The sequence below is a fragment of the Nilaparvata lugens genome, chromosome 7, assembly GCF_014356525.2.
Source record: "Nilaparvata lugens isolate BPH chromosome 7, ASM1435652v1, whole genome shotgun sequence".
Classification (NCBI taxonomy): Eukaryota; Metazoa; Arthropoda; class Insecta; order Hemiptera; family Delphacidae; genus Nilaparvata; species Nilaparvata lugens.
In genome coordinates this window covers 64694381-64705736 of record NC_052510.1, presented here as the reverse complement: position 1 = coordinate 64705736, position 11356 = coordinate 64694381, and the positions used below count along the sequence as shown (strand labels likewise).

Here is an 11356-nt window from a genome sequence, read left to right as displayed (position 1 = left end):
AACTGGATATCCAATCAGTGGTGGCATTTGTGTTCTTTGTTCAGAAGGACATCAATTGTATAGATGCGACATTTTCAGAAGAGAATCAGTATCCAAACGCAATCAAATTGTGAAGCAACACAAAAGGTGCTTTGTTTGCCTAGGGTCTCACCTGAAAGCAAATTGCAACTCAACGATTTGCTGCAAGAACTGCCGCTCTAATCACCATCATACGCTTCTGTGCAACAACGCTAATAATCTTCAATCATTACTTTTTAAAGAACAACGCTCTGAACATCGGTTTGCTGAGCCACACCAAGCACCAAATCAATATGGACGCCCGCATACCGGTACTAGCCGAAACGCTGCGCACCATGCGCCTCCTCCTGGTTTCAGCCCGCTACCTGTGCCGACTTTTGCCGCTGCCCCACCGCAACCGCCAGTAAGCTCTTATCATGCACCTTCTAGCAGCGCACCAAACCTGGCTATCAGCTCTAATATGCCTCCTAGTTCGCCAAAACAGAGAAATATTATCATAGCAAACAGTTCCGGTACATTCATAACAATAAATTACATGTTCCAATCAATTATATTAAAGTACTCCTTATAAGTCAATGTCGGTCAATGGCTCGAAAAACCCCGTAGGCTTTTGATACAGATAGTGAATTTGTTACAGATCAGTAACTTTGATACACAATAGAAACAGTGTAATCTCTCTTCAATGGGTATAATCTAAAGTGTTACACATGAATAAAAAATTAGTCACAATGAAATAGATATAATATTGAGAGAGACTGTAATATTGTTGTAATGAGTATAAATTATATTGTAAGTATGGTATATTGGAACCATAATCTGTTCTAAAATCAACATTCCAATTTCACTTTGTTTCAAAATCCGATTCCGAATTTAATTATTTGAAACATGATATCACATTCCCTGTGCTATTTAAATTGAGAAATAGGTTTTCTATCAATATTAGCATCATATTCATGAGCAAATCATATAATATTCATAATGTTATTATGAACAAAGAGATAGCATAGAAGTTGTCATCAAATTCAAATCTCATCCACGTTGGATATCCGTTATGTAACATTATCATGCAAAGAGTTGTAACTGTTACATTTGAAACTATAAATAACCGAAAAAACTATAATATTTGAAACTGTGAATTTGCAGAAGCATTCTTGGTATTGTCACATCACAACTATCTTTCTCAATTAATGTCTATTCATGAGAAGTCTTGAAGAATTATGAAAACATATATTACCTATATAAGTTATTTCGCTTTTCTGCTTTATGTTGGAGCAGAACTAATCTTTGATGACTATGCGGTGAGTGAATTCTGTATTTATAACGTATTTATTTAGTTATTCATAGACAATAGATACAATCCAGGTGAAAATAACAGGCATTTGCTCAAATCGGATTCTAGCCTTAATAAAAAAGTCAAAATTTTTTATTCACAATACAAACAGTTGAGGGTCCTGCCAAACCCAAAGGTTCTTCGGCGGGTGCCCAGTTACAGAAAAAAATGAGTTAAAAAGATAAATAAACTTTGACAAAATAAATATTACACTTCAAAGATTTTAAGTAAAAAATGAAAGATACAAAATGCAAAAACAAGATAAGAAATATACATCAGATTTTGATACAGAATTAATAAAAAAGGGAAAAATAAAAATTTATTAGAAAGGAATGAAATAATAAGGGGAAGGGAAATTTTTTTTTACACGAGTAATAGTACATTTTTATCGTTGAGGCAGGCGGCAGTGACAATAAAAGGAAAATTTTAAAACTTCAGCCAGCAAAAATTGAAAAATTCTAATAATATATGCGGTCATTACGAATAAATAAACCAGTATTTATTGGAGATCTTTCCATGAAGTTTGGAGTAGATTCCATGACTTTTTTGCTCATATTCTTTATTCTTTATTGACTCATACAATAATAAGTAGGCTACATCAAAATGATAGGGAGAGGACAAATGAAGTAGCCTTGTTCTATTCCTCTCTCAAATTTAGATAAGGTTACACATAGTCCGAAATAACTTACTTGAGTGAATTGCTTACATTGTAATGATTTTTTCCTACATATACCTTGAAAAGTGACCATTCCTTTACTGATTGCAGGCTGCAAAGAATCACTTTTTGCTCCAGATTTGCAGCATGACAACGCAAAATAGTTAGTAGGTTATATGAAGGACAAGTGCAGGTGAATCTAAATTAAGTTGGTAACACTGATTGTGGTAGTCTCTTCAAACTAAGATTAATTCTTTTTATAATTTCATAGTTTTTCGGTTCTGGATTGGTTTTCTATGGCTTATTCAGTTCATGGTTTTGTAGGGACCATACGAGCAGAGGCCTCTGGGATCGGAGCTGTGTCGAATAACAGGGAATAAATGCGGAGATGTGACTTTTACTAGACGCAAGCTGCCGGGGAAAGACAAAGATTGGCAGTTCAACGTCTCCGTGAGGAACTACATTTATATGAAAGATACAACCACTGTAAGATTTTACAAAAATCTATTTTTTACAATAATTTTCTCATAAGCACTTAGTAACGGAAATGAAGTAAGTTATCGGATACTTCATTTTCATGCAACTCAGGGATAATATTATTCTCTCTCTACCCTTAACCTAGCTCCGCAGTGCAGGCTGGATGCTTGTCTGACTCGGACTAGGCGCTGAGACAGCAAATAATAGCAGCGTTGGTGGGAATGCGAGCGGCCGCAGTTGACCTAGCTCCGCAGTGCAGGCTGGATGCTTGTCTGACTCGGACTAGGCGCTGAGACAGCAAGTAATAGCAGCGTTGGTGGGAATGCGAGCGGCCGCAGTAACATCTTCCACCCAGCAATGGTCGGCGTAGTTCCGCCTAGCGGACAGACGAATGATCAAACCAGTCGGTTATTTGATCCCTCCAGCCAGGCTCAGCCAAGCAGCCGAGACAATAGAACAATGGAGTGGCGGTCTTATTCGCGTTCATCATTCATATACATTTTACATACTCAAAAACAGAGAAATATTATCATAGCAAACAGTTCCGGTACATTCATAACAATAAATCACATGTTCCAATCATTATATTAAAGTACTCTTAGAAGTCAATGTCGGTCAATGGCTCGAAAAACCCGTAGGCTTTTGATACAGATAGTGAATTGTTACAGATCAGATACTTTGATACACAATAAAAACAGTGTAATCATTTTTTGTAACTCATTTTTTTCCTGTAACTGGGCACCCGCCGAAAAACCTTTGGGTTTGGCAAGACCCGCAACTGTTTGTATTTTGATTTGTAAAAAAAATCTCTATTCAATGGATATAATCGGAAATAGGAAATATCACACACGATTAAAAAACGAGTTACAATGAAATATAGATAATATCAAGAGAGACTGTAATATTGGTGTAATGAGTATAAATTATATAGTAAAAACGCTATATTGGATCAAGAATCTGTTCTAAAATCAACATTCCCATTTCACTTTGTTTCAAAATCCGATTTCGAATTTATTTGAAACATGATATCACATTCCCTGTGCTATTTAAATTGAGAAATAGGTGTTCTATCAATATTAGCATCATATTCATGAGCAAATCATATAATATTCATAATGTTATTATGAACAAAGTGATAGCATAGAAGTTGTCATCAAATTCAAATCTCATCCACGTTGGATATCCGTTATGTAACATTATCATGCAAAGAGTTGTAACTGTTACATTTGAAACTATAAATAACCGAAAAAACTATAATATTTGAAACTGTGAATTTGCAGAAGCATTCTTGGTATTGTCACATCACAACTATCATTCTCAATTAATTTCTATTCATGAGAAGTCTTGAATAATTATGATAACATATTATATTACCTATATAAGTTATTTCGCTTTTCTGCTTTATGTTGGAGCAGAACTAATCTTCGATGACTATGCGGTGAGTGAATTCTGTATTTATAAGGTATTTATTTAGTTATTCATAGACAATAGATACAATCCAGGTGAAAATAACAGGCATCTGCTCAAATCGGATTCTAGCCTTAATCAAAAAGTCAAAATTTTTCATTTACAATACAAACAGTTGAGGGTCCTGCCAAACCCAAAGGTTTTTCGGCGGGTGCCCAGTTACAGAAAAAAATGAGTTACAAAAGATAAATAAACTTGGACAAAATAGATATTACACTTCAAAGATTTTAGGTAAAAAATGAAAGAAAACTAATACGAAATGCTAAAACAAGATAAGAAATATACATCAGATTTTGATACAGAATTAATAAAAAAGGGAAAATAAAAATGTATTAGAAAGGAATGAAATAATAAGGAAAAGGGAAAATTTTTTTACACGAGTAATAGTACATTTTTATCGTTGAGGCAGGCGGCAGTGACAATGAAAGGAAAATTTTAAAACTTCAGCCAGCAAAAATTGAAAAATTCTAATAATATATGCGGTCATTACGAATAAATAAACCAGTATTTATTGGAGATCTTTCCATGAAGTTTGGAGTAGATTCCATGACTTTTTTGCTCATATTCTTTATTCTTTATTGACTCATACAATAATAAGTAGGCTACATCAAAATGATAGGGAGAGGACAAATGAAGTAGCCTTATTCTATTCCTCTCTCAAATTTAGATAAGGTTACACATAGTCCGAAATAACTTACTTGAGTGAATTGCTTACACTGTAATGATTTTTTCCTACATATACCTTGAAAAATGATCATTCCTTCACTGATTGCAGGCTGCAAAGAATCACTTTTTGCTCCAGATTTGCAGCATGACAACGCAAAATAGTTAGTAGGTTATATAGAGGACCAGTGCAGGAGAATCTAAATTAAGTTGGTAACATTGACTGTGGTAGTCTATTCAAACTAAGATTAACTCTTTTTATAATTTTATAGTTTTTCGGTTCTAAATTTGTTTTCTATGGCTTATTTTGTTCATGGTTTTGTAGGGACCATACGAGCAGAGGCCTCTGGGATCGGAGCTGTGTCGAATAACAGGGAATAAATGCGGAGATGTGACTTTTACGAGACGCAAGCTGCCGGGGAAAGACAAAGATTGGCAGTTCAACGTCTCTGTGCGGAACTACATTTATATGAAAGATACAACCACTGTAAGATTGTCTTTTCAAAAATCATTATTTTTATAATAATTTTTCTTGATAAGCACTTATTAACGGAAATGAAGTAAGTTATCGGATACTTCATTTCCATGCAACTCAGGGATAATATTATTCTCTCTCTACCCTTAAGGGCAGGTCACACCGAGCTCGCGTCCGCGGCGGTAGCGAAGTCAAAAAACTCGCTTTCCATGTTATCAAGTTGTGCAGGTCACACCGAGCTCGCTAGCGCGGAGGTTACACCTCGGCGGTAGTTTTACTTCGCGAGCCAGGAGAACTTTTGAAACGTCTCCTAGTGGGAGTACCGCTAGCGGTAGTGAGCTCGGTCTGACGTGGCCAATCTAATAACATGGAAAGCGAACTCCAGAACTTCGCCATCGGTAGCGCCGGCCTTCCCCCACTTCTAGAGAATCAGCCTCATCAAAACAAGAACAAAACCAAACTACCGCTGGCGGACGTTTTTTGGTGTGAACTGCTTCCAGAAAAACTACCTCCGCGGGAGCGAGCTCGCTACCGCTAGCAGACGTTGGTGTGACGACCCCTTTAGTGTTATTTCCCATAGAGTTATTCCCATCGTTTTGTAATTTCGGATCTCGAAAACGGCTCTAACGATTTTCACAAGATTTGAAACATGGTAGGTCTATGATATAAAGATTCGATACAACGAAAGATACAACCACTGTAAGATTTTCCAAAAATTTATTATTTTTATAATAATTTTTCTAGATAAGCACTTGATAACGGAAATGAAGTAAGTTATCGGATACTTCATTTTCGTGCAACTCAGGGATAATAAATTATTCTCTCTCCTACCCTTAGTGTTATTTCCTATAGAGCTATTACCATCGTTTTGGAATATTCTGTACTTCTATATCACATCATCCTATTATATTAAGCGAGCAATTTCTGTATTTATATATCTGGTTATTTTTATATCTGGTTCTTTTTATATCTGGTTATTTATGTTTAACGGATCTCGAAAACGGCTCTAACAATTTTCACAAAATTTGAAACATGGTAGGTCTATGATATAAAGATTCGATTGCACTAGGTCTCATCCTTGAGAAAACTCGCTGACCGACATTAAAAGGATAATTCATCCTTGGCTGAAACAGCTGTGGAAAGTAAAAAAGTGAGTATGTGAAAAATCAAATATCTCATCCCCGAAATTCATAAGATGACGTATAGCCAGCTGTGGAATATAAACACGATCATTTTAGAGAATTGTGTTCTGTTTATCGAAAAATAAAAATAACGAGCGAAGTTCGGTGCCCCGATATTAATTATAATGTGAGTAAGTTTATTCTACAGCTCTTGGCGTTTCTCGCATCTCATCTATTATTTATTTCGATTATTCCAGTTCCCATCGATGAAATTCCTCATACACGTATACACCTGTTTGTTCCTCAGTTCGGGCGGTCGACCTCATCTTCTTGTTACAGAAATCACAATATCTATTTTGTAAAACAAATTCAGGCTTGATATGAAGTTTATTGTAGTACATGTTCATGTGGAGTAGTTACAATTTTTTGAAGGTTGAAAATGTGTTTCGATTGAGCATTTTGTATTTCAAAATTGATGCCTTTCAATCAAAATACTGTCAGGTATTATTTTAGACGTGTGTAACAGACTGTTCTGTAGGCTGTTCATTTTATTTATCATACTAGCTTACCCAGCGAACTTCGTACCGCCAAAAAGTCAATGTATCTCATGTCACAATTACTTTACTTGGTGAAACATGACATTTATTTATTTACAATAAATTTTTCATTTACATCTCAATACGGACTTCCTATGTGATTAAAACAACCTTTTTAATACCAGTAAACAATAAATTCTATCACAAAGTGATGTGTTTATTACAGCTGGTAAGTTGAGATGCTAAATCATATGATCACAACATGATCTTGAGTCATGATGATCTTCCCGTTCTACGTAAGCCGCTCGGCCGACAATTTCGAAAACATAGGTCTGTAAAATGAATTATTATCAGCCCCTTTATTAAAATGTCTGGTCAGAAACCATCCCCAATATTCGCACAACATAATCCCAAAGTTCCATGCCGTTCTGTCAAGTAGTTTTCGAGTCTATAGGGAACAAACTAACACACAAACAGACATTCATTTTATATATAGAGATTAACTCCTCAATCTTATCAATTAATAACACTTGATTACCTTTGATATTGCTGGCCTGACCTTCCAATCTGATCTTCTATTTTCTGCTATGGTTTAATACATTTTTTTCTTACATGGAATAAAAGATTCCTCACAATACACAATGAATATAATAAAGTAAATTGTTGTATGATATTATGATAGTTTATAGTTTAAAATTTCTTTATAAGGTACGAATAGTAGCATCAACCAAAGGAGCAAGTGGCCATTACAACAGTTTAGGAGACATCACTCGACCAGCGTGTAAGTGGCTTGAATGGATCAAGACTTTTGTCAATGACCTGGCAGAGTATACAGGCTACAACCCAGAAAATGCTTGTCTAGCAGCGATTCCGGTACGTTCATATTATGAATAAATGATTATTTCCCAAAAAAACTAAAATTACTACACCAATTACAGAAAATATTGAATAGTTTACAATTACATACAAAGATTAGTATCAGAGATTTCTTATAATGTGTCCTCTACTTGTTTAGTTTTTTCTGTATGGAAATTGAGCTACTCCACTATGGCGTACAATGTTCTAGATTGGGTTTTGTTTGTTTGTTTTTTGTGTGCGGATGATTATAATTTTTTTTCAATTCAAATTCAAATTTATTCATTCCTTGTACAATATTACAAAAATAATCAAATTGACATGTTCAATGTATAAATATAAAAAATCAAAATACAAGAGAATGTAAAGCTCACAAGACATGAGTCCGTTCGTGAGCTTAATTAAGAAATATATTAACTTCAATTACTAGAAAGTGAAATATAAAAAAATAAAATGAAATACAGTTGAATGTAAGTATACTATTGAAATATATAAGTATAACAATGTTCACAGTGGAGTTGGTGCAGGATAAAAACGTAAACTAGACGGCACAGCAATAACAAGATAAAAAAGTTTAATTTTTATAAAAAAAGAAATATGTATCGTATGAAAAGGAAAAATTATGAATGATTTATAGGCTTTTTATCTGATTTAATGATTTATAGGATCAGTAATTAGCAAGTGTTTAGTAAGTCATTAGGTGTTCAGTTGAAAATATGAGTTGTTTGAAATGTTTTTTTTTATGTTCTATCTTCCATTGCTCATCAATTGCTCATCAACCAGTTGTTGATATAACATAAATTATCTACCAGAACTCCCACAAATCCAAAATGTGTAGAATACATTTTTTCATGTTCTGTCTTCTCCTTGAAGTGAGGAATCTTCAATCAACGGCATGAGGATGTGTTCATTATCATGAAGCAGTTTCGAATGATTTATGTCTAATCAATTATTCTAAATTCATTATTGAACGAAAATCTCAATTCAATGCTGTGATAAATCACCCCGAAGAATTCTGCTACTACAAATATTAACAACATGGTGAACAGCTAGATGGAAACTCGATGAGCGCTACTATACTTTACCCTGTTGTCAATATTGATTCTTTATTCTTTATTGATTCTTATCACAAAAATGACAACGTATTGCCAGGTATTGCAAGACCCATTGCATACTAGCTCTACATTATAATGGAAACAGATGAAAATTCATCGTATTGATAACAGATAACAGATATGTAGATAAGTAGATAACTTCTAGAAACAAAGAGTAGAACCAACTTGTTAAATAATACAGAATAGAAATATTTGCAGTAGCAGAAGTCTTCAAGGTGATTTACAGCATTTAATTGGGATTTTCGTTCAATAGTAATTATTCATTCATAATTTTGAACAAATGCAACATCTAATTTATTTTCATCTGTAATCGGAAATTCTTATTTTCTTTAAAAAAAATATTTGAATGTCACTGCAATGCCAGATCTGAATCGGATTAAAACACAGAGCAAGTGGTTGTACACATGAATGTATCTTGGAACTATCCTACAAGTAATCTTCATTGATTTATTTATTCTTTACTTTATACAATAAGAAGTAACACTTCAAAATGATAGGAAGAGAAAAAATAAAGTAACCTTGTGCTATTCCTTCCCGAATTTAGATAAAGTTACACATAGTCCGAAATAGGTTGAGTCTTGTAGTTGTTCACTTCAAAAAATCTTCAATAAGAAGTATGACTTCAAAATGATAGGAAGAAAAAAATAAAGTAACCTTGTGCTATTCCTTCCCGAATTAAAATAAGGTTACACATAGTCCGGAGTAGGCTAAGTATTGTAGTTGTTCACTTCAAAAAATCTTCAGTCCTTGATTATCTTCACAAAGTAGATTTTTAAATTTAGTATCACACTAATTTGTTGCAGTAATATCCTTTTTTATTTCACAGGGATTGTATGAGGTGGTTAACTTCCATGTGAAAGCGCAATCTCATTTCAGAATAGCCCGGATACCAATAGCTCCATATGGTATTTATAAATTTGAGTTCCGTATGTCAGAGAAAAATAATCCAAACTGTTATTGTATGCGAGTCTTCATGGAGGTATTTCCTGATGCCAAAACTATTCTTAGGAAGCAGAGAATGAATCGCACGAAATTTCAGATACACTGATCTTGAACCTGAATGTACCTGCGCTGCGCCAGACCCGCGCGTTCCGGGAACAAGGAGTCGTTGAGTATGGTGATGAAGATTAGAGCACGAGCTTGCTACGTGTTCGTTGCGCGCGAACGGAATCGCGCGAACGGAATCGCGCGACCTGCTATCGTCTTGCGTACTGCTCGCGTTCCGTTCATATCTCGCGCAGCGCGTAAGTCTGTACGCACCTTGAGAATATTCGAGTTTTCATAATAAATTGATAATCAAATCATAAAAATGAATAATTGAATAGAATAGATTATCTTTATTGCAATGCATGATAATGGAAAAGATCAGTACGCACCTTTAAAAATTCGAGTTTTTATAATAAATTGATAATCAAGTCATAAAAATGAATAATTGAATAGAATAGATATATCTATCAATATCTTTATTGCAATGAATGATGATAACTAAGCACTACCAATTGCACAATGAGAAGAAAACAAAATAAAATGTGATTATTATCTTTCTTGAATCTTCTCTATAGATTTGTGTTCAGTTTCTACTATTTTGAGTATCATTCAATTTTTGTCGATTGCTTTGAATAATATTAAGAATATATCGAAATATTGCAATATGTGTCTTTTCTTCAACCTCCATTTCATTTTTTTCTACATTCAATTGGATGTATGAATCTTGACTCCTACATCAATTCGAATAATATGTGAGTGCCAATCAACTGGTGAATAGTGAGTTGATCCAAATTTGGAGGAAGCCTCCATAAATACAATTCCCAGCTCACACTTATCATACAGCGTTTTAATCCTACTGTTCGATTATTTAAACAAAGCTTGACAGCAGCTTAAAATAAAGCTTCAACCACAGCTGTTAACTTCAGTAGCAGTTCTTTTATCCGTCATGATACTGTTCTATATAATGATTTTGAATTACCCCCACCACATTATTTGTCTCCACTGCCATTATAACGTGGACCTCACTGAAGGCATACCTACGATATGAACGTAGTTTCTGCAGAAATCGAAAGCAGATTGCAGTTGGTGGAGTTGGCAACAACTGCACAAAGATAGATAGAGGCTACGTTGGCAGGGACTGAAGTAGTGAAGCCTTCCTCACAGTTGACAAGAATGGCTTGGGAACAGCAGATGACGGAAGAGAGTGAGAGAGAGAAGAGAGAGAGACAGGAGAGAGGGGATATTGGTGGGGGTAAGAGAGAGAGATATTGAGAGTGTGTGTGAGAGAGAATGATAAGACTTGAAGACTCCTCAAACATGCCAGATATAATGCGACCATAGGAAAAGCTGGACTTACCTTCCTGCCTCCTCTAATCGGTCCCCAAGGAGTTTCTACCTTGAGTAGTGATAGACGTTGGGGGGGGGGAATTTGTATGGGTTAGGGGGAGTAACCTAGAAGTGAATGTGAATCCCTCAGCTTCCAGCGGCAGCAGTGGTAGCATATCTCTCTGGGACCAACCGCCAACTATTTATCAACCTGCTTGGATGGCGTCCGTGTGCTCCTGAAGCGGGCTAAGCGAGTTCTACGGACTCCCTCAGGACTTCTTGTTCCTCCGTCGTTATGTTTGCTACTGCGTGCCTCTCCTCAACCTCCTCT

The 11356-nt window shown here is 35.1% G+C and overlaps 1 protein-coding gene across 1 annotated transcript; it reads left to right on the top strand.

Moving 5' to 3' along the window:
- The first annotated feature begins 3788 nt into the window (after window positions 1-3788).
- LOC120352261 lies at window positions 3789-9760 on the top strand. Its single transcript, XM_039432032.1, has 4 exons — window positions 3789-3918; window positions 4936-5097; window positions 7451-7615; window positions 9539-9760. The coding sequence occupies exons 1-4, from the start codon at window positions 3835-3837 to the stop codon at window positions 9758-9760; spliced, it is 633 nt and encodes a 210-aa protein (XP_039287966.1). The 5' UTR covers window positions 3789-3834.
- The last annotated feature ends 1596 nt before the right edge of the window (window positions 9761-11356 follow it).

What these genes read in the sequence shown, in the direction of transcription:
- LOC120352261 (XM_039432032.1), top strand. Translation starts at nt 3,835, where the DNA reads ATGATAACATATTATATTACCTATATAAGTTATTTCGCTTTTCTGCTT. An exon ending in ATATGAAAGATACAACCACT is followed by an intron (nt 5,098 to 7,450) that starts GTAAGATTGTCT and finishes TTTCTTTATAAG; the next exon opens with GTACGAATAGTAGCATCAAC. An exon ending in CTTGTCTAGCAGCGATTCCG is followed by an intron (nt 7,616 to 9,538) that starts GTACGTTCATAT and finishes TTTATTTCACAG; the next exon opens with GGATTGTATGAGGTGGTTAA.